At 47.8% G+C, this 26,850-nt stretch overlaps 2 protein-coding genes across 8 annotated transcripts; both read left to right on the top strand.

Annotated features, from left to right (window-relative positions):
- Positions 1–999: 999 nt before the first annotated feature.
- PAQR5 (progestin and adipoQ receptor family member 5) lies at positions 1,000–8,300 on the top strand. Its single transcript, XM_052671881.1, has 9 exons — positions 1,000–1,378; positions 3,070–3,111; positions 3,323–3,494; positions 3,615–3,742; positions 3,818–4,020; positions 4,208–4,334; positions 5,841–5,937; positions 6,234–6,375; positions 6,523–8,300. The coding sequence occupies exons 3-9, from the start codon at positions 3,444–3,446 to the stop codon at positions 6,756–6,758; spliced, it is 984 nt and encodes a 327-aa protein (XP_052527841.1). The 5' UTR covers positions 1,000–1,378; positions 3,070–3,111; positions 3,323–3,443; the 3' UTR covers positions 6,759–8,300.
- A 182-nt stretch (positions 8,301–8,482) lies between these two features.
- KIF23 (kinesin family member 23) lies at positions 8,483–26,614 on the top strand. 7 transcript variants are annotated; one of them, XM_052671839.1, is made up of 24 exons: positions 8,483–8,604; positions 8,703–8,772; positions 8,849–8,977; positions 11,177–11,282; positions 11,981–12,117; positions 12,716–12,822; positions 13,755–13,925; positions 15,111–15,152; positions 15,559–15,671; positions 15,816–15,937; positions 16,504–16,606; positions 16,945–17,024; positions 17,112–17,231; positions 17,724–17,883; positions 18,428–18,595; positions 18,797–18,954; positions 19,142–19,315; positions 20,055–20,234; positions 20,611–20,892; positions 22,798–23,028; positions 23,619–23,701; positions 24,004–24,085; positions 24,199–24,269; positions 25,851–26,614. In XM_052671839.1, exons 1-24 carry the CDS (start codon positions 8,594–8,596, stop codon positions 25,864–25,866), a joined length of 2,916 nt encoding a protein of 971 aa, XP_052527799.1. In that variant the 5' UTR covers positions 8,483–8,593; the 3' UTR covers positions 25,867–26,614. The 7 variants fall into 7 exon arrangements, with proteins under 7 accessions (XP_052527799.1, XP_052527800.1, XP_052527801.1 ...); XM_052671840.1 differs by lacking the exon at positions 15,111–15,152; XM_052671841.1 differs by lacking the exon at positions 22,798–23,028.
- The last annotated feature ends 236 nt before the right edge of the window (positions 26,615–26,850 follow it).

Genomic DNA, 26,850 nt, shown 5'->3' with positions numbered 1-26,850 from the left:
GTGCCTGCGTGTCAGCTCCATTCCTATTTAGCTGCAAACAATGTCACGAGGGTTGTGCCCCAAGCTCGTTCAACACCTTTTACAGCTGGGGGAGTTTCCACTGGTTTCCAACTGACCTCACCGGTTGCTGCTGGGAAGCTTTGCTGTGCTGTGGGTGTGGGGCCGGTACCATAAGGGGAGCTGCCAGGTTATGGTGCTGGCAGGCAGCAGCTGCCGTGCAGGTGAGGGGTGAGTAGGAGCCGTCTGCATCCCCTTATAGGGCACAACGATGTCACCTCAGGGAGGGCATCGCCCAGATAAGCAGTCCCGAAAGGTGACATGGCACAGGGCTGGGGGGCACCTCAGAGCAACAACTAGGAGACGGTGTGGAGGAGAAAAAAGGCAGAATTTTGCAGGAAATGGTTCAAAGTGCACCTGAGTGCCAACAGCACCTTGGGAACAGTGGCACCGGTCAGTGGGGTCAGCAACAGCATCCCCTGGGAGCTGCACGGCTGGATGCAGGGGGGCACATCTAACCCAGCCACCTTTGCATCCACCCTGTGCTTCCAAAGCAAACCCAGACGTTTTGTTTGGAGAGGAGGGATGGCTCACACGGCTCTGGGAAATGCTTTCACGCTGTCCGTGTTGGCTGGGCTGAACGGGTTGAGATGGATTGAGAGCATTAATTCTCCCCGTGCTGTGTGAACGGTGCATTAAGTCTGGATGCAGTGCTGAGGGTAATGGCTGTGGGTATGTCCGCATGCCATTCCTTCGGCTCTTTACAGTAATGGCCACACAGTGCTCTCCAGTGACTCCCAGTCCTCTCTCTGTCGCTCTATAAGAATGCCGTGAGCTCCGCAGCGCTGCGTGCGGAACAGGGGTCGACGCAACACCAAGGGAGCGATGCGAGGACACCTCTGGGCAGCAGCACGTCCCTCCCTACACTGCGCTTTGCACTTTTCCAGTCTCCTTGGAGACAGTTGAGCAACTTTCTGCTCTTTTCCGGTGCTAGAGCGGCGGGGCCGGGAGCTGCGCGCGGGGAGCAGCCTGGCAGCGCGCATTTTTCCTGCTTCCTCCCAGCCTGGCTGAAGCCGATCGGAGCGCGATCCGACAGAGTTTGGCTGCGGCGATTTCCGGTGGTGTTTTGTTGTGGGTTTTATTTTTTTCCCCCATTCCCTTCGCGCCCGGCCAGCGCTCCTTGGCTCCAACCCAACCGTGCGCGCTGACCTCCCCGCGTCCTTCCCGCGCCCAGCGGGATCCGTCCCCAGGCGGCCCCGTCCCGTCCCACCGTCCCCTCCCATGCAGCTCCATCGCTGGGCCATGTGGGCTCTGTTTGTACACAGATGAGCAACAGCTCGGCGCCAGCGCGGCATCGCCCAGCCCTGCGCCCGGCCGCTGTGTAAGTACGGCACGCTCGCTTCGCCCTGCTCCGTCGCTGCGCTTTGTGCTGCTATCCCAGGGGCTGCTGTGCTGCTGCGCTGCTGCTTTCCGGCTGTGCAAGGCCCGGGGATGTGTGGGTTTGTGCGTGGGGCAGATGGAACTCTTCTCTTGGTGCAGAAGTGCTGTGGGTACCCAGCTCGGCTTGGGTACCTCCGAGCTGCTTGTGCACCCAGCGGCCCCTGCACAGCAGCTCTGCGGCTCAGCCGGTCCTGCTCCTGTGCTGCTCTAAGAAAGCTGCGAAAGTTAACAATTAACAGCTAAAATACCTTCCCCTTCATTGGCACGCACGGCTCCACGCACGCACTGAGCCGACGCATCGGTGGGGACGCGTTGGGGCCGCGCATGGCCGTGGGGATGGGAAGAAAGAGGAGGAGGAGGAATAGCGGGAGGAGGAGGAGGAGAAGGGTGTGTTTGCAGCACGCCTCCAGGCTTTGCAGCTTGCTGGCACAGAGGTCGCAGTTCAACGTATGTCCGTCCTTCCCACCAGGGTGATGTTCCCCATCCCTGCCCCACTGCCTGTGTCTCACCAAATGTGCCCTTGGAGCAGGAAGGAGTGGGGCTGCAGGGTGTGCCTGCTGCTCCCGCGGCCTCAGCCCAGTGACTCATTTTGCTCATAAAAACACAAACTGGTTGTTGCAGCTGGGGAGCTCCCTGCTGAGAGAGGCAGGGTCCCTCCAGCCGTCCCCAGGCACCACGTCACCCACAGCCAACCCACTGTGTTTCCTCCTGGGAGCAGGAAGCTTTGCAGCCACCCATCATTTTCGGTTTGTTTCTCAGTTCGCTGAAGTCACTTTGTCATCCTGAGCACCCCTATGCCACTCAGAGAAGTCATGCATGCAGTGGGGCAATGCTTGTATTGCTGTTCCTTGCATTGGGCTGTTCCTTCTAGCCAGGCAAGAGGAGAAGATGCATGGATGCATGGGCAGGCGTCCCTGTCCCCATCCCTGTCCCCATTCCTGTCTCTCTCTCCATTCCTGCCCCTGCCCTCATCCTTATTGCCATCCCTATTTTGCACTCCTGCAAACCCAGCTGCTACCCCCATGTATTTGCAGCGCAGCGTGTGCCTGGTGCCAGCTCGTCACACAGCTCTCACCTTCTTATCTCCAAGATAAGAAAAAGTATTTCTGTTCCATCCCATCGTTGAGCTCATTTGTGTTCCTATCAGTGGGGACGGGAGCAGGCAGAGCGCTGTGCCTTTGCTGGTGGAGAATGCAAATACTTGCATGCTGCTGGTGCAGTAGCCAAGAGAAAGGTCCCAACTGGAGACTAATCTTTAACTAAAGGCATTTCCAACTTCATTCCATGTCAGGTTTATTGCTCTCTCACCTCGTTAATTATTCCCTTGTTAACCACCTCCTGGCTGCTGTCCTTTCTGGGCACCCCCTGTGCCCCCGGCCCCATCCGCAGGGATCAGGGCACAGCCTGGGCAGGGGCACACAGTGGGAAGCACTGGGAGAAGGGAGCAAAGGGCTTTGCTGGGGCTCTGTGGCCGCTTCGTGCAGCAGCAAGGTGTGACGAATCCCTGCTCTGGGAGGTTATGGGGAGGGCGAGGAGGAGGCGTGGGTGCAGTGGGGCTCATAGCAGGGTGCTGCCCACAGCTCTGCTGCTCTCCACCCTGGGAATTCAGCTTTCTTCACCTTTACTCCACAGCCCTGTGGTGCAGGCAGGGAGCAGAGGAACACTGCAGGCTGGGTAAGTGCTGGATGTTCCCCGATGTCTGATGTGGAAAGAGCAGGTGGGGAGAGCCCCACATTCCCCAAACCTGTCCCCATATGAGTGGCAGTGGGGGACCCCACGAAGCCCCATGCCGGCTGCAGGGGGTGCCACCCTCCATCCCCAACATCCACGCCTTCGGCACCACTGCGTTGGACACCACAACCCCACCAGCACTTGTGTCCCCCAGGCCACCCATCCTGAGCGCAGAGCCATCGCCACGGCGCAGCCACATCCCCACCATTCCCGGTGCCATCCCCAGGGCAGGGATGTGAGGCACCATCCCACGGAGCCGCGATCCCGACGGCGCAATGCTGAGCCTGAAGCTGCCACGACTGCTGAGCGTCCACCAAGTGCCTAAGGTCAGAGGACAGCTTCCATCCCCTGGGGCTGGGAGGGATGCGGGACCCTCACCCTGCACGCAGGGTGCTGACGGCCGGACCTCCCCTTGGGGGACGCTGCCACCACTCTGTACCTCACAGGGGTACCAGGAGCAGGGCATCCTCTGCGGGTACCGCCCCCCGAGGATCTCAGCAGCTGATTGTGTCCTCAGCGCCTTCCAGATGACCAACGAAACGCTCAACATCTGGACACACTTCCTCCCTGCATGGTGCGTCTCACGGCTGTCACCGCGCCGCCGGGGCAGGGGACGCACCGGGTGTGACGCTCACCCTTGTGCTCACAGGTACTTCGTGTGGATGCTGGTGGGGCGGCTGTGGGGGCCGGGGGGCCGGGACCCCCCCGCCTGGCCTCTGCTCGCCTACCTGCTGAGCTGCTGCATCTACCCACTGGCCTCCAGCTGCGCTCACACCTTCAGCCCCATGTCGGCCCGCGCCCGGCACGTCTGCTACTTCTTCGACTACGCGGCGCTCAGCATGTACAGCTTGGGTGAGGATGGCGGGGTTCAGACCGGGATAAGGAACCTGCAGGGAATGTATTCTGTGGGGATGGGAGGGCTTGGGCTGCAGCCATGCAGCACTGCTGGCCCAAAAGCCGGTGAAATGGGATTTGGGATTTGGAGAGCCCCTGTTGGGCAGAGAGCAGCTCCTCACCACGTCCTCCCGTCCTCATCCAGGTTCGGCCCTGGCGTATTCAGCATATGTGTTCCCAGAAGAGTGGGTTGGTAGCATCTTCCACTGCTGCTATGTCCCCATCGCGGTGTTCAACACGGTGCTGAGCACCAGCCTGGCCTGCTACTCCAGGTGTGTGCCCTCTCTGTACCTCCCCAATTGCTTTGGCATAACTATTAATTAGTGTCACTAATAGAGCTTTGGGTCTGGTAGCTGTATTGTAACAAGGCAGGGGAAGAAGAGAGTTTTGCGCTGCTGCATGCTGGCACCAAGAGAGCGTGACAAACAGAATGCAGAACCACTGCTTTAATTTTGGAAAGCCCAAGAGGTATTTTTGCGTGGTGCATGGCTCCAGCCCTGTGTCACAGAGCTGCAAGGAGAGACTGCAGCCCTCCTGCATCAGTCTCCCCGCACGGATAGCAGTTTGTGTGCGGGATTTGGCTCCCCAGCAGACTCGGATCATTTGTTTGGAATAAGTCTAAAAAATATCTCAGTGGCTCAGCTGCATTCCAGCTGCATGCTCAGTGCTGGGCTGTTGGTTTTTTTTTGTAGCCAATTCCTGGCTGATCACCTCTGTCGCAGGACCAGCATGGCCAGGTGGGCTGCAGTGAGCATGCATGACCTTCATGCGATTTGCCTCACAGGAGCAGCAGCCCTACAAGGGCTCCTTTCATGCCTGCGGGTTTGGAGTCTCCTGCACAGAGCAGACAAACCTGTCTGTGCTTCCTTGCTGCAGCAGAAGGCATTCCTGCCTGTGAATGGGGCCCTGTGCTGTTCCTGGCCTCCTGCCCCACGTTTTGGCTCCAGGAGGTTCTGTGAGATCTGGATCCGACCAAGAAGAGCCCCACTGCTCCACTGCTGCTTAATTCTGGGGGGTGGCTCTTCAGTTACTGTGTGATTTCAGCCATTCCAGTGTTTCAGTGTTGATTTCCTGGGCAGTGCAATGCAGAATGTCACTCCCCATCCAGACATAGGCTTTCTGCCTCAGATATGGTATGATGATAACCAACAGGCTCCTACATCTATTATAAGGTTGATGCCATAAAAAAACCCAACTGATTAAGTTAATTAACTCTCAGATTTCAGTCACTCTGTGCATTCCCTGAAATGACAATTGCAGAGTCTTGGCAGGGTGTGAGACAGAAGCGCACAGAGATGTTCCATGCCTCTCAGGCACGAGCTGCAATACAGCTTAATTAACAAACATCAGTGGCTGCAGCCTGAGAGCTGCAGTACCACAGAGCAAGGCAGGGCCCAAAGCACAGCAAGTCCCAAAGCAATGCAGGTGCATCCTGCTTGCAATCCAAGCTCTTAAAGCTTGGATAAAAACACAAGAGCGAAAGCTCAGTTAGCAACAGCAGGGGAGGCAGTTGTTTGCCACTGATGGGAAACAGCAAATGAACGGCAGCAAAAATCAGCAGCAAGATCAGGAGAATAAAAAAAGAATTGCTTCCTGGTGTGCCCTAAGCGATGGATGGAAACGTGCCAGGGGTGGCAGCCAGAGAGATGGCCTTACCCTGGTCTGGGAATCGTAGCAGGAGGGTGAGGGCATCGTGCACCTTGCTGCAGCTCTGCGATGGTGGCAGCCGTGACCCAGCACTGCTGCAGCCTCACTTGGTGCTGCTCTGCTCCCCGCAGGTTCCTGGAGCTGGAGCGACCGTGGCTCAGCAAGGCGTCCCGCACGCTGGCCTTTGTGTACCCGTATCTCTTCGACAGCATTCCACTCTTCTATAGGGTATGCTCACACGTGGGGCTGCTCAGCCTGCAAGCGTTTGGGAAAACAGGTCCTTTTTTTAAAAAGAACAACAAACTCCTGCAGGAAAAGAGATTGCGTTATTTTTTCCTGCCCCCATCCAGGCGCTGCACTCATTGAAGCTGCGAGTTGCTGTCAGATCGTAGTCACAGGCTGGTGGCTTGGCTTGGGAGGAACTTGAATGTCTTTGGGGGTGGGCGTTTTGCTGGCGTGGGGCTGGTGGTGCTGGGACGCAGGGGGCCAAGCGGCTCACTCTGTCCCACCGCCACCTCCCTTAGTTCTACGTGTGCGCAGCGCGGAGCTGTGCGGATCCCACGGTCGCTGCCCACTACAGGCACACTGCCTTCGCCTTCCTCACCTGCTTCATCTTCGCCACCCACCTGCCCGAGAGGCTCGCGCCGGGACACTTTGACTACATCGGTAAGCGGCAGGAGGCTGAGCTTTGCTTCCTCGTCAGGCAGAACGCACATTTATAAACACAGCTCCGGGAGGGGATTTGTCTTTGTCTCTGGCTGTCGCGTTTGAACGAAGCTTGAGTTTCCTTAAGTACTTTTGGCTTCCCCGCAGGGCACAGCCACCAGGTGTTCCACGTCTGCGGCATCCTTGGCACGCACTTCCAGCTGGAAGCCATCCTGATGGATATGAGTGAGAGGCAGGCACGGCTCCCAGCCACGTCGCTGCTGCAGGTGCTGGCACCCATGGGCACGTGCATGGCCATCGGGTTGGCGGTCATTGCACGATGCTCTGCGCAGCTCTGCCAGGCACCAGAACCCTCACACAGGGAGAAGCTGCACGGGCAGTAGGGCACCTGGTCTGCAGGATGGGGGTTCTTGGTTTGCTGCTGCACAGAACGTAGGCAGCTGATGCACGGGGTGAACTCTTTGCGTGTGCTCTATGAGCAGTGTTGGAGGGCGAAACGTATTGCACTGGTGTTTGTACATACGGCTTTCAGGCTGGGGATGGGTTATGAAACGCTTTTAATCGAGCTGATATTTCATCACCGGAAATATTTAAAATAATCTTTAACGGTTTTTCTGCAGAAAAGGGAGATTATGTGCCAATGCTTTCCAGAGCAAGAGGCATTCACCAGTTCTGCCTTATGGAGAGGCACAGGTGTCCTTGCTGTCAGGGGGAGCGGTTTTAAACTGAGAAAGGAGAGATGTGGTCAGATGTTGGGGGAAATCCATTACTCAGAGGCAACGAGGCAGTGGCATTGCTGCCCAGAGCTGAGGGCGCCCCATTGCTGGAGGTGCCCAAGGCTGGAGATGGAGCTCTGGTGACCTGCTCAACCCCTCCGTGGCAGCAGGTTGGAACTGGGTGTGCCTTGGGGTCCCTTCCACCCCAGCCGTGCTGTGATTCCATGATGCTGATCAGCAGCAGAGCCCCATGGCAGGATATGGATGCAATGCAAGCTGCCACGTCCCAGGGCTGAGCCCAACGTTTCTGGTGCTGGGGGTTTAACCCCAACTATCTGACACTGCACCCAAGTGCCTAACCAATGTGGGGTTGGAGTGGACCACAGCCTGCCTTACATTTAGTTTTAGGGGAATACCCAGGGCACCTCGGGTGTCTGTGGATCAAACAGCCTTCCCAAGGGAATCGCTTCTCCAAGAGCACACGGAATAGCTCCGCAGGGCTTTGAGGATGCTTGCCACTGGGCCGTCAGTCAGTTTTACCCAGAACCTCACACGTGATGCAGTGATGCCTGCTGTGGAGCACTGTCTCTCAGTAATCATACGGGTGTATAACTGGTTTTGTGTGTAATTACCTCTCGCAAGGTAGAAGAGATGCACTTTGGGGTGACAACACAGCAGCTCGTTAAAGATATTATGGGGCTACTAAGTCTTTTGATAACAAACTTTCCTTTGAAAGCTGACCAAGATATTAATATTTATAAGCACTGGAATGTAATTGTTTATTCAACACGTTGAATTCAATGTTTGTTTCATTAAGAGAGGAAACTAATAGAGCGATGGCACTGATGTATTCTAACCTGATTTGGACGGTTCTGTTTCTGCCTGTGAAAATAATTGCTTCGGAGATAATTGCTGATAATTGCAAAGCTTATTTACCTTGAGTACATGTGCAGCCGGAAAGAAACCTGGCGTGATTTAGGACTCTGCCAACTTTATGTTCATCATTCTGGTTTTTTTGCTCGGTAGTTTGGCTTTGGACTCTGAGCAGCCTTTCCAGTTCCTCCCAGCATGAACAAATTAGCAGGCGTGCTGCTCCTGGGGCAGCACACGTCTTGTTCACCTGGAGACGGCCTTGAGAAGCGGTTTGGTGGATTGCACTGTATTCACATCTGGAAATAAAAGCTTTGGGGCAGATTGCAATAGAGGATATTTATCGCCTCGGACAAATCTCTTTCTACAGTCCCTTCCGGGGACCGCTCCTCCACACCCCCAGCCCGACAGGGGGCGCTCTGACCGCAGGCGGCGCGCTGCGTCGTTACCATAGCAACGCTTGCGGCCTACGCCCCGGGCCGGGGACGGGAGGTGGCGACCCGACGTAACGCTGCGTGATGACGCCACGCGGGCGTGCGCGCCGATTGGTTGGATTTGAACAGAACAGGCGCGCGGCCGTCGGGTGAAGCAGCGCGGAGTTTGGGCCCCGAGGCGATCGGTGTCCCCACAGCATGAAGGCAGCGTAAGTCCATCCCGGCCCCTCGGCCGTCATCTCGGTTCGGTTTGTCCCGCTCCCACGCGGTGTCCGGGCCGCCCCTCACGCCTCGTTCCTTCCCCCAGAAGGGCCAAGACCCCACGGAGGCCGGCGCTGAAGAAGGCGTCGCCGCCCGGCCCGAAGGACCCCGTGGGGGTGAGTGCGGAGCTCCGGGGGGCGCCGGGCCGGGCCGTGCAGTGCCGGGCCGTGGCTCAGCCATGTCCTCCCACAGGTGTACTGCAGGGTGCGGCCGCTGAGCTGCCCGGACCAGGAGTGTTGCATCGAGGTGATCAACGAGAGCACGGTGCAGATCCACCCTCCCGACGGATACAGGATATTCCGCAACGGGGAGTACCGGGAGGTAACGGCCCGCGGGGCTCTTTTCCCCACTGCCGGGGTTCCTGCGCGGCTCCTTGGGCCCGGTGCAGGCGGTGCTCTGAGAGAGGTTGCAAGTTCCCTTTGGAGCAGAAATGCACCGTTGCCTTCCTTTGGCATCGATATACAGAATCACTGTACGGATCAGAAGAGTAGAAAAGCCCTCTGAAATCCTCGAGCTCAGCCCTCTGTGCCCACTGCTCGTGTCCCTCCGTGCCACATCTCTGTGTTGTGTGGGTGTCTCTGGGGGTGGTGATCCCAACATTGCATCACTGCTCTTATGGAGCAGAAACGTTTCCTGATATCCAGTCCAAACCTCCTCTGGTGCAACTTCAGGCCATCACCTCTCGTTGCTGTTACTTGAGAGCAGAGGCTGATCCCCACATCACCACAGCCTCCTTTCAGGGGTTGTAGAAAGTAATGAGGTGTCCCCTGAGCCTCCCCCTGGCTGACAATCCCAGTTCCCTCAGCTGCTTCTCATAAGGCTCCTTTCCTTTGCAGCTTTGTTGCCCTTTTGGATAGGCTTCAGAGTCTCCATGTCCTTCTGTATTCCCTATATCCAAAAAGGCTTCTGCAGGGTGGAAGGGTGAGAGCAAAAGGGGGAAAAAAGATAAAACTGGCAAAACGTCTTGAAGGTTTTGTTCACAAAGCTCTGATTCTTAGAAACTAGCTCTAAACAAAATCGGACACAAATGAGTTAAGAGTTGGTATGTCTGGTATGTCCTTAAGCTTAGCAAAGAGCAACATTTCCCTGTGTGTACTGAAGGGGAAAGCTGTAGTTAATGTATAAAGAGAGGAGAGTGGGTGGGTAGTTTCTTTTCCCTGTAACCAGTGAGATACGTGAACAGCACAGCGCTGTGCCATGGAGGATCAGAGTATCAGGAAACATTTAGTTACTATGAAGGTGGTCAAATACTGGAATGGGCTTCCTAGCAGGGTGGGTGGTGTCCTGTGGCTGTCAGTGGGCAATGCCCTCACTGATAGGCCTTAACTTTTGGTTAACCCTGGTGAGGTCAGGCAGTTGGCTTTCATCTTTGTGGGCTCTCTGTAACCAACCTGTTCTGAAGCGGTGAAATGGTGTGAAGTAGGAAGAAGGTGGCAGGTCACTTATGGCAAGCAACTCTTGTGTTTACTGGAAAGGGGACTTTAGGGCATGTGTTCAGAATGAAGAGCTGGAGTGCTTCAGCTCTGAGCGTGGTTTGGTTGTGAAATGGCTAATCACAGGTTCCCAACAGAGTGCAGTAGTTCTAAGTGAGAGAATCTCTTTCTGTGGGTGTATAATCAAAGAATATGAGGATGTTATAATCACAAAATAAACAAGAGAGTTAGGCAAAGCAGACTATGATAACAAAAAAGGATAAATAGAAGGCTTACCCCTATCCTGGGCTCACCCACAAAACACCAGTAGAGGCAGTCTCCAGAAGAGATCCTTCCCCAGCTCTTCAATAGGTGTAGGAGGTGTGGAGTCTGGCTGCACCCCTTCTGGCAGCACAGGAGAATTGCCTTCAGCTGTGCTCCTCTGGCTGACTCATGGCTCACCTCAGGTGATCAATCAGAGGTTCAGGCCGTGACTCAGCAGTTCCCAGGCAGTGGGTAAGGCATAATGAATGTTAGCTGGCACGCAGGATATTTTATTTCTGAGTTTGTGCTGGGAGAATCTGAAAGGATATGAAGCGATGTTTAAATATTTACAAGTATTTTGAGGAAAAGTGGCTGGATCCGTCCAAGTACGTTGCAAACCTATGATTGGAAACAGGCTGGGCTGGGAAAAGACATGAATTTAAAAGCAAGAATGTTAAACTTTGGAATGTGACTTTATCTGTTGCCAGCGTCCTTGGTGTTCCTTCAGTATCTGTGTAAAGGCTGGGGATCAAACAAAAACTTGAGCTTGAAACTGAAGGTTGTGAGCTTCTCTATTTGCACGTGAGGTCAGGCTTCCTGATCACTGTGGTTATTGATGGACATAAGCTCTATGAAAACCAGAGGTTGCTGTTCTTCGATATACAAACTGAAGTGATTATGAAAGAGCTACAGTGGAGCAACTGTGTGTGTTCAAACATGGGTGTAATCTTCAAGTAGTTTGTTGTTCTGTTGAGCTAAGGGAAAAAGAATGAAGCATTTTGAAGCAACGAACCTCTGGGCAGGGAAACTTCAGATTTAGGGTGATGTGTCTTCTTTACTTCAGACGCAGTATTCGTTTAAGGAGGTGTTTGGTACCCTTGTGGCTCAGAAGGAGCTTTTTGACGTAGTGGCTAAGCCTCTCGTGGAAGATCTCATTCGTGGGAAGAACGGTAAGGGTTTCCTTGTTTCCTGCCATGTCTCTGTGTGTCTTTTTTTGGTATCGTTATAGTTTTGCATGTCTTAAGGTTTCTTATCCTGTCTAGATAAAATATATACGTATATCATCATATATATGTGTACATACGTCTTATTTGCATATATACATACATCTTATTTGCAATGGAAACAGTTGTGGTTTAGCTCCCCTGTACAGCTTCCCCTGGAGCTGCTCTGTGCATGCTTTGTATGTCCAGGTATAATTCTTTTGTGCACTGTTAAGTGAAGAAACACATATTTTTTAGGGGAAAGATGTCAGATACTCTCCTAAAGACTGACTGTAGAAACAAATCAATTTGTCCTAGGCACACTTTGATACCTTGAGGTATCTGGTTAATGTCAAGCTCCCCTGTAACAGCCAGAGCAAATCAGACTGCTGCACCTGGGGCTTAGAGGCTACCTTTGTTTTCATTTCCAAATGCAGGATCCCAAAACAGGGCAGATATTAGCAGTTGAAATGTGACTCATCCAGGTGCTCAGTACTTGTATTGACTAAGAGTGGCTTTTGCTGCACTGGAGTGAGCTTACTGATAGATAGCTCAGCAGGAGTCTTTTTTTTTCATAAGAATGTTTTACCCAAGAGACAGTGTGAATGTAACTGATGCTTTTTGAGGCTGTGAGCATGATTGCAGGACTCTTCTGTCTTTCCTAGGTCTCCTTTTTACATATGGAGTGACAGGCAGTGGGAAAACCCACACTATGACAGGATCTCCTGGTGATGGAGGGCTGCTTCCACGGTGTTTGGCCATGATCTTCAACAGCATAGGGCCGTTCCAGGCCAAGAGATTTGTGAGTAGTTTTGTACCAAATTCTCCACTCTGCTGCTCACAACAACCTAAAGCACTGCTCAGAATGCCTCCTGTGTTAAACGACAGCAGAAAGTAGCCCCAGGAAACTCTGGGTTTCTGAAGCAGGACCACGGAGATGGGCCTGGTATCCAGGACAGGCACATCAAGAAGATGTATGGTCTAACTGTCCTTCTAATTGTTACTCATTTCTTAATTACTTCAGTAAAAAAAGAAGAGTCTGAGCGAAGATTTTGTGACCTTTGTATCTTGAGACAAATCTCATTCTGTATTTGAAGTAACATAGAAAATGATGGTTTTCTTTTCTTCAGAAGTCTTTCTTTTAATTCCCAATCCAAATCTATTTGGAAGCTTTTTCCTTGGTAGCTTGCTAGCTTGGCAGCCTTTGTGAAATACTGTTTTGGAAGTACCTGTTTTCTGTCAAATCTACTTGGAATTAGCTAGCAGATTGAGTGTTAGTGAGGGGGTGTGGTATTTGCTGGCTGCCAGACAGCTTGATCAAATCACTTGTCTTTTGCTGGCCAACACCTTATGTTCACTACTGTTTGTCACTGTATTGTCTAAACATGTTCACTGTTCAGGTTTTTAAGCTTGACGACAAGAATGGTGTGGATGTTCAGTGTGAAGTAGATGCTCTGTTAGAGCGACAGAAAAGAGACGCCACGCCTGTTCCCAAGACTTCTGGCAAGTAAGTAACTGTTGTAACATGCAGGAAAAAGGAGTTACTGTAAATGTTGTTCTGAAACTGGTTTCAAGTTATCTTGATGTCTTTATCTCATTCTTGGGGGGGGGGGGGGGGGGGGGGGGGGGAAGAAAACAACAAATAAGCAGAAGACATTCATGGCAGTTTAGTGTGTTATGTTGCATGTAGGATGGGAAATTGCATAGGGGAATACTTCGATTCTAAGCTTTAGAATTGAACAACATAAGGCTTTTTTTTTTTTTTTTTTTTTTTTTCTTCTGGTATCTGTTTCCACATAATGCTATGATTTGACCACATGCAATAACAGAATGGCCAGGGTTGGAAGGAGCCTCAAGGATCACGAATCTCCAACCCCCCATCACACGCAGGGCCACCAACCTCCACATTTCAGAGCAGCCCAGGGCCCCATCCAACCTGGCCCTGAACACCTCCAGGGATGGACGGGGCATCACAGCCTCTCTGGGCGGCTGTTCCAGCACCTCACCACTCTCATAGCAAAGAACTTTCCCCTGACATCCAACCTCAATCTTCCCTCCTTCAACTTAAAACCATTTCCCCTTGTTCTGCTATTATCTACCCTTGTAAAGAGTTGACTCCCCTCCTGTTTATATAGGGTACTATGAAGTTAAACTTGAGGATGTTTTGTAAAATAGAGAGGCTGTGAGTGGTGTATGAGTGCAATGTTAACTGTCCAGAAATTTTGCTTCTTTCTGGAGCTGAGTGCAGCAGTACTGGGTCAATGGATCTGTCTATTTCAATTCTTCTGAGTGCACCTGAAACTGGATATGTTGGCTTTAGTTGCTAATGCGTTTCTCTACTCCGGTCACACCAACTGTCAGTTAGCTTGGTGCTTTGGCTGCTCAGCCAAGGTAGCTGGCTGTGCCTCATCACAGTCCCTTACTGTGTGTGATCAACAGGCGACAGGTGGATCCAGAGTTTGCTGATATGATCAACGTGCAAGATCACTGCAAAGTGGAAGAAGTTGATGAAGATAATGTCTACAGTGTCTTTGTCTCCTACATCGAGATCTACAACAACTACATTTATGACCTCCTGGAAGAGACTTCGTTTGACCTGATAAAACCCAAGTTAGTAGGAATAACTTAGATATTAATAATAATTATATGTTATTATAACATATATAATAATTAGAGAGGTGAAGCTTTTGTGAGGATTGCATGTCTTTGTGACTGTAGTCTCTGCAAATCTGGCTCAGTTCAGGTAAATTGCTTCCAAAAATCACAGAGGATGAGGTGATGCCTAAGGAATCCAGTCAATGGTATTGAAGTGCTCTGAGTTGTTCTGTTGCTGCTAAGATTTAGTGCTTGTTTTCCTAATGTAATGAAAGATAAAGAAGTCAATATTTAATTGTTTAGGCAGCATTGTATCCTACTGAGGTTTTAAGTCTCTTAGAGCTATTCTGCAAGTGCCATTCCCAGCTTGTGACCACGGCTTGAAGAGCAGGCTGTTCCATCGCTGGCATTTTCCTCTGGAAAACTGCATATTGGGCAAAAGCTTGTGTGTTATTTCCATTTGGTGCCAATCATTTCCTTAGCAACAGAGATGAATAGTTTCTGGATGCTTTTTTGGAAAGGTATCTACTTGGCCGTGATCCAGGACCAGTGAATCTTGTGATCTTTGGAAAGGCAGTCTGTAAATCAAACTTATTTGACCGTATCTTTAGAAATTCCAAATCTGCCCAAGAAAGTTATGTGCATCTCCTTGTACGTGGGTTAATTGAGGAGATGGCCAATCTACAAAGCCTAAACTAGAGTGAAACAAGTCGTTATGAAAGGGAGACAACATACCTTCATCCCACGACCCGTTGTGCACAGAGGCTCTGTGTCCAACGAACTCTGCGTAAGGAGTCTGTATGTTATTCCAGGACAGCTACTGACTGTGTATCAGTTCAGCCTGTGTCTGTAGCACCAGTCCTCCAGGCAGGTGCAGGTCAGGCAGATCTGTTCCCCTTGCACCCGGTGCACTGGACAAACCCTGCCTGCTTTGTAACCTTACTTGGGTTACAGAGCGCGTTGATCGCATCGAAACGCAGAGCATTCTGCATGGTACTGCTTTGAAATGGGTTTGAGTATCTGAATGCTTTCTAAATAGGAATGAAATTTGGTTTAGTTTATTGCTTATCATATCCAGAAATCAGCCTAGGAAAAGCCTTGGATAATCTCCATTTACGGAAGGTGCAGTGCATTAAAAATGAAAAGATCTTGGACATGGGCTGAAGGACTTAATATTTCTAATCCTGTTTTTTTTGGTAGGTGGAACAATTGCAACACTCCTGTGCGAAATGGTGACTTTATGTATGTGCCTGAGCAAATTACTCCCACTACTGAAGAGTGATTTTTTTTCAGTAGAAGCAGAAAATAAACTGACTCCTTGTCTCTACTTTGCTTTACTAGTGAACGTAGAACGCTGTTGAAACCATCTTGCTTTATATGAGCCATATGCATGTAGTAAAGCAATAGCTGCCACACACAAACCAATGATTTCCAGTAAGAATTGCAATTAAATGTGGCTTCTAAATTAGTAGCTGGAGTGTAACTAACCTTGGCTGAGTGTGTGTCCTTGTACTTCTGCTTCCATCTGCTGTGTGATGTATTTAGAGTGAATCGTGTACTTAAATAAAAGAGATCTTGCATGAGATGATATACTACTGTATCTCCAGCTCCACTGAAACTTTGCTTTCCTTTCCTCCTTGCCCTCAAGACCTCCGCAATCCAAAATGCTTCGCGAGGACCAGAATCACAACATGTATGTCATGGGGTGCACAGAAGTAGAGGTGAAATCCACCGAGGAAGCTTTTGAAGTCTTTTGGAAAGGTAAATAGTCTTGAGATGTAACTTAAAAGATTATGTGTCTGTGTGGAGTTTACCTTACCATGCTGGAAACAAAGTGGCTTTGGTAGGTGGCAAATCTGTTGCATGAAGCAGGGGTTTGGAGGGAAAGGTCATTCTTCCAAACAGGGCAAAAGAAGAGGCGTATTGCAAACACTCAGCTGAATCGAGAATCCAGTCGGTCTCATGGAGTTTTCATGATCAAGTTGGCTCAGGCACCTCTGGATGCAGATGGAGATAATGTGCTGCAGGTAAATTCTGGGGCATGCTGTTAGAGGAGAAGTGTGTGTGTGTGTATGTGTGTGTGTGTGTGTGCATGGATGTAGAAGTGAGAAAGAGTGGTGAATCTTGCAGCGTGGCCTACTGAATTAAACTTATGCTATTGAACCTCATATACTTCTGGTGAAGTGAATCAAAATACAGAGTTTCTAAAGTATTTATTTTTTTCTCCTTCCTGTAAATAGAGCAGCAAAGTGAGCAGCAAAGCTCCTTTTCATTTACTCTTTTTCTGTTTTTGAGCCAAACACCTTAATGTAAGAGTATGACTTAGAGGCTTTGGACAAGAGTGCTTAATATAATCTATCTCGTGCCACAAGACAAAGGATTTGATAAACTTGTTCACAAAAACCCTATGAGACATTTATTAAGGGCTATATAAACACTCTCAATCTTAGTCTGAAGGTGCAATATGTGTTTAAATGTGCTGGTTTGGGTTTGTGAGGGATGTTCCCCTGCACCCCGCCCACCCAGCACCCCCTTACAAGGCAGAGAATATAGAGCTAATAATTAATCTAACCTAATTTCTTTCCCATAACAGGAGAGGGAACAGATTACTTTAAGCCAGCTGTCCTTAGTTGATCTAGCTGGAAGTGAAAGGACTAACAGAACAAAAGCTGAAGGGAACAGGTTGCGAGAAGCAGGTATGTACCGTGTTCAGGCTGCCTGTGAGTTGTATGGGCTAGGCTGTGCATGTGTTAATCTTGTCTCCTGGTAAAGAAACCATGAGAAGATTCATTAAGTGTTCTGTTATGATGTTTGGTTATCTCATTTGATGGTCTTCAATCCTCCAGCTTGGAGACTGGAGTTTTTGGCAGCATTTGTTGCATTTGTGTGTGCTTCAGATTACTTGGAAAGGCTGTCAGTAACAACTGGCTTATGGGTACAGACAGTTTATCTTAAAAACAAATGAACATTCCAACATTTGGAAATATGATGCAAATAGCTGCTTACAGAGATGTTTTTATATTTTTATTTTAAGGTAATATTAATCAGTCATTAATGACATTAAGAACATGTATTGAAGTTCTACGGGAAAACCAGAAGTATGGAACAAATAAGGTATGCAACCTGCCATTCATTCAGTTATCTCTTGAATAAGCTGGTGTGATAAAAGCTTACTAGAACTTCCTTCTGCTTTGTTTTAAGATGGTGCCCTACAGAGATTCCAAACTGACTCATCTCTTCAAGAACTATTTTGATGGTGAAGGCAAAGTGCGTATGATTGTATGTGTAAACCCTAAAGCTGAGGACTACGAGGAAAGCCTGGTAACTTTCTTGCAGTCCTTATCCTCGCCTACTCTCACAGCCAGCTCTGAATTACTGTACTAGTTTAGTAGGTGGCAGGGATGATAACTTACACTGTCTGAACGCTTCAGGCAATCAGATGTAATGCAGGGCAAACGTGCCCTCGAAGTCTTAATTTTTCCTCTCAAAAGTGCTTGTGTGCAACATAGGAAGTTTCTCTTATTTACAGCAGTCCCAATAGTTGTATTTAGGTGCTTTATCCCCGCTAGGACAATATTTGCAAGAACTTAAGATATCTGCACAGTCAGATTTGAGGAATGAAGGGAAGGAAGGTGTTACTAGGGAGGGATTTTTAGGTGCTGTACTTCAGATTTGCAAGCTGGGAAGTGCTTCAGATTCAACGTCGATAACGTCTCTGCTAAAACTTCTGTCGATCTAAGGTATCGCTTCCAAACTTGCTTTGGGTAGCTGCTGTTTTATGGCATTGCTGAGCTTGCCTCTGTCCTTTTGCAGCAAGTCATGCGTTTTGCAGAGATGACCCAGGAGGTGGAGGTTGCGAGGCCTGTGGACAGACCGCTGTGCGGCTTAACGCCGGGACGGCGCTTCAGGAACCAGGCCTTCAGGGAGGAGCTGGCCAGGAAACTGGAGATCCGAGGTGGCCCAATTAATGAAGGTAAACAGGAGGATGCAGGGTGTTCACAGCAAGTGCCTTTTTGTCTGTTCTTAGGGGCTGAAGGCTTCTTTAAGTATAAGCTTGAGCCTTGAGGACACACAAGGAGCTGTTGGTGGTGAGCTTTCACTGTTGTAGCTGCACCTGAATTGCTCTTTTCATGCTGTGCTACTGTTTACACAGTAATTGGGTTTAAGCTACAATTCTCACAGTAATTCTTTGTTGTTGATGAGCTGAATTCAGGGTCCCATTACTGCAACTCTGGAAAAGAGATTGTGTTGAAGATAATGCTTTGATGCTTTTGTAGGCTCTGGGTTTACTTTAGAAATTAGGACTCGCCTGGAGGTATTGTAAGGAATGAATAAAAAATGTCACTTTTAATCTCTTCTCAGTACTGTCATCTATTCAGAAAACATGTAGTTCCCATTAATAATTCTACACTCTGTCTCCTTCATAATTCTGTGGAATGATCTGTGGCTATGCGTTGTCAAATGAGAACTTTGTTCTCTAGCTTGCTGACAGACTTCCTTGGCTTTAAATCTTGCAGAAACAGAAGAGCAATCTGCTTCAGAAATACTTTTGCAGAACTTTCCTCCCTTGCCTTCATGCGAGCTATTGGATATTAATGATGATCAAACACTTCCAAAGCTTATTGAAGTCCTGGAAGAACGCCATAAACTACGACAAAAGTTGTCAGAGGAGTTTGCCAGAAATGGTAAGAATTTGAGCACTGATGTAGAGCTCGATTTTTGGTGCCCTCACTGCTGCTCAAGCATCTCTTCTGTACTAATATGGAATAATTACCTTGTCTAGGTTAATGGTTTAAAAACTCTTTCACTGAGGTAATGAAGTAGCTGGTAGTGTCGAGTTAGTAGGAGAAAGAAAGGATGGGAAAGTAATGTTGAATCTCTTGCAGTGCTTACATTCAGAACTGCGTTGCGAGAACTTGATTCCAACATTATGTCCAAAGAAAACTATGTTCAAGGAAAGTTGTCTGAGAAAGAGAAAATAATAACAGGACAGAAAGCAGAGTTAGAACACCTGGAGAAGAAAATTAAGACTTTGGAATACAAGGTTAGTTTTCTTTCATTGTTCTGAGCTATGCATCTCCTAAGCATGAAAAGCTTTTTCTGTCAGCTCTTGGCAATCTTCTTCACATCATAAGGTGCATCATAAGCACAAGCAACCATAACCTGCATTTCTGGGCTTAGATGGTTGTGTTGACTGGGGGTATAGCAAAGTTCTTCCTCTCTTCTTCCAGATTGAGATTTTAGAGAAAACTGCTACAATTTATGAAGAAGATAAGCGTCATCTTCAGCAAGAATTGGAGAGCAAGAGCCAGAAGCTGCAACGTCAGGTTTCTGACAAGCGCAGGTTGGAGGCACGGCTGCAAGGCATGGTTGCTGAAACCACCACGAAATGGGAGAAGGAGTGTGTGAGTATATTGCCCTGTGTGAGAGCTGCCCGAAGGAGTAATGCTGGAGGGAGCTGGGGAGCTTGATTGCTTTTTAAGGTTTTTCTTTGTTTTCTTGATGCTGTTAAGAGTGAAGATGCATTTGGCTTTTAATTGAGGACTTGAGCAGATGTTTTCTTCTTAAAATTTATAAATGTTGTATGATAGGATGAATTCCTCAAGGGCCCATGATGCAGCTAGAGCAGCTCTCTTGTGCACTTTGTTTTGGTATCTGGCACTTGTTCTTTTGGGTGTATGGCTCTCTGAGGAGTGAATCTTTTGTTCTGGCAGCTGTCAGGAGAAGCCTAATATCAGGCTTTCCCCATTGTCCTCATGTAAACTCTTGTTCAGATACTGCACTTCGTGAGCAGTAAGGAAAGAAAGTCTGAGGAATTAATGTACACTACTACAGGACTGTTTACTTCTTCAGGGCTATCGACAGATCTACAGTTAGACAGTGGTCTGATTCACCCTCATTGTTGCCCTCAGTGCTGTTCCTCATAAATCATTCCTTGATTTAGGAAGCAAAGTATTTATGGCATTAGACATAACCTTGGCAGTCTGTCTTGTTAGTTTGGTACATCATTACTTTGACCAGCTTGTATCTCAGAGGGAGAGAATATCTTTCCATGTGGAGTATAGAATTATCTACACACTTGTAGCCCAAATAGCCTGTGTTTGTGTGAAGTTCTTCATGCTTTTCTTCTCTTTGTCTTTGTAGGAGCGTCGTGTAGCTGCAAAGCAGCTGGAAATGCAGAACAAACTTTGGGTCAAAGATGAAAAACTGAAGCAGCTGAAGGCCATTGTTACTGAATCAAAGAGTGAAAAGCCTGAGAGGCCTTCACGGGAGAGAGACAGAGAGAAGCCTATTCAGAGATCAGTCTCTCCACCACCAGTACCTGTAAGTTGCCTTTAAAGCACTTCTTGGTAAAGGAACAAGTGTACTTCTAAGAATGAACTAAAATGCAGAGCGCTTTTCTCTAGTGGCTAGGAAACGTTTCCCAAGCACAGAATTTGGATGTTTAAACTGCTTTTGAATTCTTCTCCTCTTGTATTTATATTGTTGTATTTTATTTGTGCTCCTACTTTCCTAATGCCTTCAGCATTGAAGAACATCTGATTCTCAGTGCTGTCACTGCTCTCCAAAACCAGAAATTCGGGTGGCTACGCTGAGTATCGACTGCGTGCAGTGGCACTGTCTTATTGCCTTGTGAGTTGATAGTTCTGTGTCTTAACTTTCCCATTCTCTTTAGCATTCTGGTAACTTTATCACTCAGGTTCCTAACAGCCAGCGACTCGTGAGCAACCAGCAGGTGCACAGACGTTCAAATTCCTGTAGCAGCATTTCTGTGGCTTCCTGCGTTATGGAATGGGAGCAGAAAACCCCTTCACACAAGCATACAGGTGGCAATTCTAAAACAAGGACTAGACAACAAGAACCAGGACAAAGTAGAGACTGTAACACCTCAGACAGAAGGCGAGGGATGTGCTGGACTGGAATCACTGAGGTTCCCAAACGTAGAGATGAGCTAGAGATGGAAGAGGATCAATGCTGCAGGGTTAGTGCTGCTCCTGTCAAAAGCTACATGTAGTGTTAGTGTGGCTCAAAAGTCCATCACAGCTGCTCCTTACGTTGGGTGTAAAAGAGACTTTTGAATTTTCCCCTGAACGTATTTCTCACAGGGCAGTGCTGTTCCCAAGCTGAGTCTCACTATTACTCTTTAAATCTTTGATTTGGCATTTAAAAATCTTTACAAAGCATTTCTGTTTCTCGTTAGTGTGTAGATAGCTGTGGAAAGGAACTCTGAACTAACCAGGCCTTTTTTTTTCTAGCTCTGAGTGTGTCTTTGTTTTAATTTGTGTCTGTCTCCTCAAATCCGTCTTACAGCCTGTAATTTACCACAGTCCTTTTTGGGCAGCTTAAAAGGTGGTCTTATGAGCCAGCCACATGCAAATATCTACTAGAAATAGTGCTTGGACAAATTTCTCACTTGAGTAGCTGTTAACTTTTGCTCTCCTAGAATAGTCTTTCCAATGTTTCACGTCTGCATTAGAACTGGGGGGGCTTTGCTTATAGTTGAGAGATGCTTCTTCATTAAATTGCTGTGTGCACATGTCTGTATGGTGGTGTCTCTGTCGTGATGTAACTGTCACAGTGGCTCAGGTAAATCCGTGAGGATTGTGTTACATCCTGCTCCCAGGATCAGAGCCCGTGAGAGGGCTTCCCGAGAAGGGAGAAGCTTATCATGGTGTTTTACTTTGTTGGGTATTGTTTTCAGAATTCCTGCTGCTTGCTAGTCCCAGCCCTTTGAAGTGTGGGACGTGGTTTAAACAGATGCTGTTCCAATTAACTAAAACACAAATCACCAGCATCAGATTATGGGAGGTGTTCTCTCCCACAATAAAATGTGACTGGTAGTAATGTCTTCCTTTGGACTTAATTTCCAGATTTCTAGGGCAGAGTTACAGAGTTCTCCATTAAAAAGAGGAGAGATCTTGAGTGTTTTATTCCTAATTTTCCATGTAAAACAACTTTGGAAGCCATGAATCTCTAGATACATTTAATCTTTAGAAGCTGCTTTAGCTCTGTAAGAGCTCAACCTGCAAAGGACACAGCTGGCCTCATCTCTATTGCTGAGAGAAATCCCAATTGCTGTGCACCACCTGAAAGCACAGCGAAGGGATTTGCATTCATAGCTTCAGGTTATTTAACATCACTGTGATTCACAGAGAGCTGTACACTAGTGAGCAAACAGAACAGAGGGAGCTTGCAGCATTCTTTTCAAATGCCCCTTTGGGGATTTTGGAAGGACCCAGGTTTTTAAACAAACTGTTTTCTGGTTTACCTGAGCAACTGGCAACGTTCATGAATGTGAGTTACAAATCTGTGAACCCCCTGCTTCTTGTGGGTTTCCAGCAGCTGGGCTCAGAAGCAGTAATGCTAGCAATGGGCACTCCTCCTTTTTCTCTGCTTTTAATACTTCTGAGTAAACAGAGGCTTTGTGTCTTCAACAGCTGTTGAAAAGCCATACTCAATCTGTTTCCTTTGCTACATCAAGATTACATCTTGATCCATTAGTGCATCTGTGGAAGCACTTCCAAATCTATCTTTTCAGGTCGGTTAATATGTTTGTGGCAATCAGATCAGGGGAATCTGGGAGGAGTGCTGCCAAAGAGAAAGATGTTCTCCTTGAGGAAACCCTGCCATGTGGGGAATGCAACCGATTGGATGAAACGACATCCAATTAGTGGGAAATAATTGGCACAGAAATAAAATCCATTAAGCGTTTTTGCAAGGCTCACGGTAACAGTGCGTTTCAGGGTGGATTCTGAAAGGAACAAAGCTTTGATCTTCAGATAAATGCATCTTAACCAGACCTGCAAAAATCAGTTTTGCTAATGATAATGCTTTGAGAAGCTTACTGTGTGCTGATTTCTTCTGATTCTCTTCCCACTCTGATCAGAACGCACCTCCAGTTCGTCTCAGACACAGACGGTCGCGCTCAGCTGGGGAGAGATGGGTAGATCATAAGCCACCCTCTAATCTGCCCACTGACACAGTCATGCAGCCTCATGTCCCTCATGCCATCACAGTAGCAGCTGCAAGTGAAAAGGCACTAGCTAAGTGTGACAAGTACATGCTGACGCACCAGGAGCTAGCCTCTGATGGGGAGATTGAAACAAAGCTAATTAAGGTAAAGCAAACACCTCCGTGGTAAACTTGTGATAACCCTGTCGAATCCTATTTCTGGCAATGTGTTTGTGCTATGGGCTCGTGCCTTGCAGAAAGGTGTGTTTGACTGCATGTGCTAAGAGAATGGACTTGCAAGTTTTGTGCTGTCGAATTCAAGGGAGGTTTTAGAGTCTGAGAATGCTTTTCTTGAACTTTGTCATTATTTTATGTATGCATCATCGTCACATACTTATTACTTGAAAGTAATGAAGGTTTGTTTTCCCCTCTAGTAAAACACAACAATCCATTCATAATGAAAGTTTCTTAGACTTGTGACTGCAGCTCACCTTGCAGCGTTGCTCTTGTTGGAATGGTATTTGATTTAGGTGGCTGCAGTGATGGATGCTCAGATGCTCCATAGCAGAATTCCTGGTATACAACTAATGAGCAATTTGGGGGGATGACTTTAAGCTTTGAACTCTTGCAAATGTATGCTTACTAACTCGAAGGAAAGCTGTAGCAGTAAGTGCTTAAGTTTTCATGTGAAAACTGACAGTGCAGCTGGCACAGGAACCTCATGGCTGTAACTTCTTAACTGCTTTTGGCTCCCAGGGTGATGTTTTCAAAACCAGAGGTGGTGGACAGGCTGTGCAGTTCACAGAGATAGAGACTCTGAAGCAAGAATCTCCAACTGGGTGAGTTGTGCCCTTAACTTTGGGCTCTGGTTCTGTTGGAAATGTAGAACTTTGGTACTTGGTGTGTAACTGATTCTGGTCCAAATGGTTGAGTAGAAATGTAGTTGTGTCTAACTCAAAATCATATGAAAGTAACTTTGAGGAGCTTTTTGGCACTGATGGCCTGTCTGCTGTTGAGAGAAAAAGCACTTAATTGAAAAACTACACAATGTATTCTGTTGTGCATGAGAATCTTGTAGGTTCTTTAAAGAAACTGACATTCCTGTAACATCTTCTTGTTCTTCCCCATCCTTGTCTTACAGTCGAAAGCGAAGATCGTCGCCTTCCAATGCTGATCCACCAGAGGATGCTGCAGACTCTGAATGGACAGATGTGGAAACCAGAGTAAGCTACAAAGGAGGGAGAGAGATCTCATGTTTGATCTTGATGAGGGCTTGGAGTAGTGTTTGTAGCTGGGTCGGGTCAGGGTTAGAGACTGACTATCTGTGTCTTCTCAGTGTTCTGTGGCAGTGGAAATGAGGGCAGGATCTACCCTTGGACCTGGATATCAGCATCACGCTCAGCCCAAGTAAGTGCCTCTCCTCTCTACTTGATGCATTGTTCTCTTTCCTGGTAACTCCTAAGGTGAGACCACCCTTTTTTTTCCCCTTCACCTTGTTGCCCTTCCTGCTTTGGGTTTGCAATGCAGGCGTTTTTATTATACTGTGAAGTGAACGGGCTTGTTGAGTGTTGGAAACACTGGCAGTACAGATCTGTAGGGGACTTCTACCCAGAAGATGTTCTGGCACATTCTCTGGCATTTAGTGCTGTGAGCAGAATGTCAGGTTTGATCTTGTCCTGCTGCAGCAATTCAGAGTGCTCTTAGCTGGACTGCAAAAAGCTGGGGAGTGTAGCATGCCTGGCAGGTCACAACTGGAGTGGGATCAAAGGTGACAGTGGCATAGGACTGCACTGTCCTTCTCCAGTCCCTCGAGCCTTTATCAGATTCTGATGTAGTTAAAACAAAACCTTCATCTTTGTCTTTTTAGATAAATTGCCGTGAGGTTACAGATCCTCACCATTCATTTTGGTGCCTCAGCTGAGGGAATCATTGGATATGCTTAATAGCATACCTGAATGCAGCTAATATTTTAGCTGCTACCTGCTATGCAACTGCTAAGAGATCTGCTGAGGAAGCGTGGGCTCTAGTCATGCCAGAAGAATCTTTCTTCCTCTTGACATGCATGGATAAATCTGAGTTGGTCAGGGCTCTCATCCATCTTTAATGTGATGGGGTCAGAGCTGCAGTTACACAGCACCCATACCAGATCAGAAGCCTCAATTTATAGGAGAAGTTGAAACGATGTACTTGGTGAAGTTGGTGCCTAACTCTTCAACCAGACATCATAAAAAAAATAAATCTCTTGCCTATAAAAGAAACATTGCACATAATCTAGTCTTGCTAAACTAGATGTTGCAGAACAGAACTAAGTATCCAGGTCTGGACTCTTGCAGATAGGTGCTGGCAGTGCTGTGGAAGTCACCTGTTCAACTCAGGGGAAGACAATTTGCAGCTTTGCAAGACATGTTTACAGGGAGGAGAGAGGGCTGGAGGAGTAAAGAGGTTTCTACAAAGCAACCCAAACTGAGTATCTTTGGAATCCAAATAGTAAGAATTAGTGAAGCACAGCTTCTCATCTCTTGTGTGATGTGTGTTATTTGTACGAAAAGGGTTCAGAACTGTAGTGGCAAGGTGTTCTGGGGAGTTTCAGAAATGAGTGGTTGCTGTTCTGGGTAAGGGCCCAAACGTTTGTTGCTGTTCTCACAGAAGCTGTCCAGGCTGGCTGCTGCTACTGGCAGCCTTGCAGCAGCCTTACAGTACTGTAGTCAATCCTGTAGTTTTCCCATGTATTGAACTGCAACTTCTATTTGTTTAAAGTTAATAAATTGAAATAAAACTTACTTTTAAGCTATTTTAAAAACAAGAAACCAGAATTCGCCTGTTTCTGGGTAAATAAGTTCTTTAGTTTGCTTGTAGTGTTTCTCAGCACAGAAAGTGCATTAAATTTATGCACGCAGCAGAACAAATACATGAGTTATTGACTGCTGTTACAGAAAACGACTGCTGTGTAAGATCTGAAAGTTGTTTGATTGCCTTCTTTTCTTCTAGGCGAAGAAAGCCATGACCTTAACGTCCTGCTGCGCTGGGATCCTGTTGATTTTTATCAGACTTACCTGCTGCCAGTGATAAACTGACTGCTTTGTTATCACTACCATCTTGTATTTTTTTAATACTGGCCTATGCTGGGCAATGGTTACGTGGAAAATGCTTTTTGCAAACCCGAGGAGGCGAGTGGTGCAAATACTTTCAGTGGGAGGTTCTGCCATTGCGCCCTGTGGGCTTCTGAAGAAACCCTTCTGTCTTGTATTTGTGAAGCCCTCATTATTAAGCTGTATCTTTTATAGAGTAACGACACGAGGCTTCTGCCTTGCATGTATTTCAGCTCTCTATAGGATGTACTTGTGCTCTGGTCACTGTCCCTTTCTTGTCAGGCCCTCTGTTTTGAAGAGGTGTAAATGCTGCAATTTACTCAGCTGCAGTAATGCACTTTACGAGTGTTCCTATGCCATTTCATGTGTTGTAGCCAGCAGCAGCTTGGTATTCTAAATTTCTTCTTTACCCTTTATTTAATATACAAATCAGCTTGTGAAATCAATTTTAATCTCAATCTTCTAGTCTTCGTGGTAACAAAGCGAGAATACCAAGATGATGAGTAATGATGACTTGACGTCATGGCTACTTCATTTTGTGGTGCAAATGAGTGAGTATTTTACATCTGTAGATATGGGGTAAAAGAGTGATGTGCTCACTGATACGGTGATGACCTTTATATATGTGGCTCTGCATGTTAAAATAAATACTTCTGTTCAGTGGCTCTTACTGGTCATGTTCTCATCACACCACCGTGTGCTAAACTACAAAAACTAAGGTAAGCCCTGCAGTTTGTTTTGCTTTTCTTTTCTTGGAGAGATTTTGTGAGTTTGATCTAAATTGGCAAATCCTGTACTGTCATGGAGCAGTGGGAAGCTCTGGCATGGCAAACCAGTGCCACTAGGTGGTGTGAAATAACCGCTGTGGGGTGCTGGCCTTGGAATGCTGCGCTCAGCTG

Source organism: Tympanuchus pallidicinctus, unplaced genomic scaffold (assembly GCF_026119805.1).
Source record: "Tympanuchus pallidicinctus isolate F22 unplaced genomic scaffold, pur_lepc_1.0 scaffold12, whole genome shotgun sequence".
Taxonomy (NCBI): Eukaryota; Metazoa; Chordata; class Aves; order Galliformes; family Phasianidae; genus Tympanuchus; species Tympanuchus pallidicinctus.
This window is presented reverse-complemented; position numbering and strand designations above follow the sequence as displayed.

Excerpts from the sequence above, each read along its gene's own strand:
- PAQR5 (XM_052671881.1), top strand. The coding sequence starts at position 3,444 with ATGCTGAGCCTGAAGCTGCCACGACTGCTGAGCGTCCACCAAGTGCCT. Across the intron at positions 4,021-4,207 it reads GCTCAGCATGTACAGCTTGG|GTTCGGCCCTGGCGTATTCA; the intron begins GTGAGGATGGCG and ends GTCCTCATCCAG. Across the intron at positions 4,335-5,840 it reads AGCCTGGCCTGCTACTCCAG|GTTCCTGGAGCTGGAGCGAC; the intron begins GTGTGTGCCCTC and ends TGCTCCCCGCAG.
- KIF23 (XM_052671839.1), top strand. Across the intron at positions 18,955-19,141 it reads TTAAGACTTTGGAATACAAG|ATTGAGATTTTAGAGAAAAC; the intron begins GTTAGTTTTCTT and ends CTCTTCTTCCAG. Across the intron at positions 23,702-24,003 it reads AAGCAAGAATCTCCAACTGG|TCGAAAGCGAAGATCGTCGC; the intron begins GTGAGTTGTGCC and ends CTTGTCTTACAG.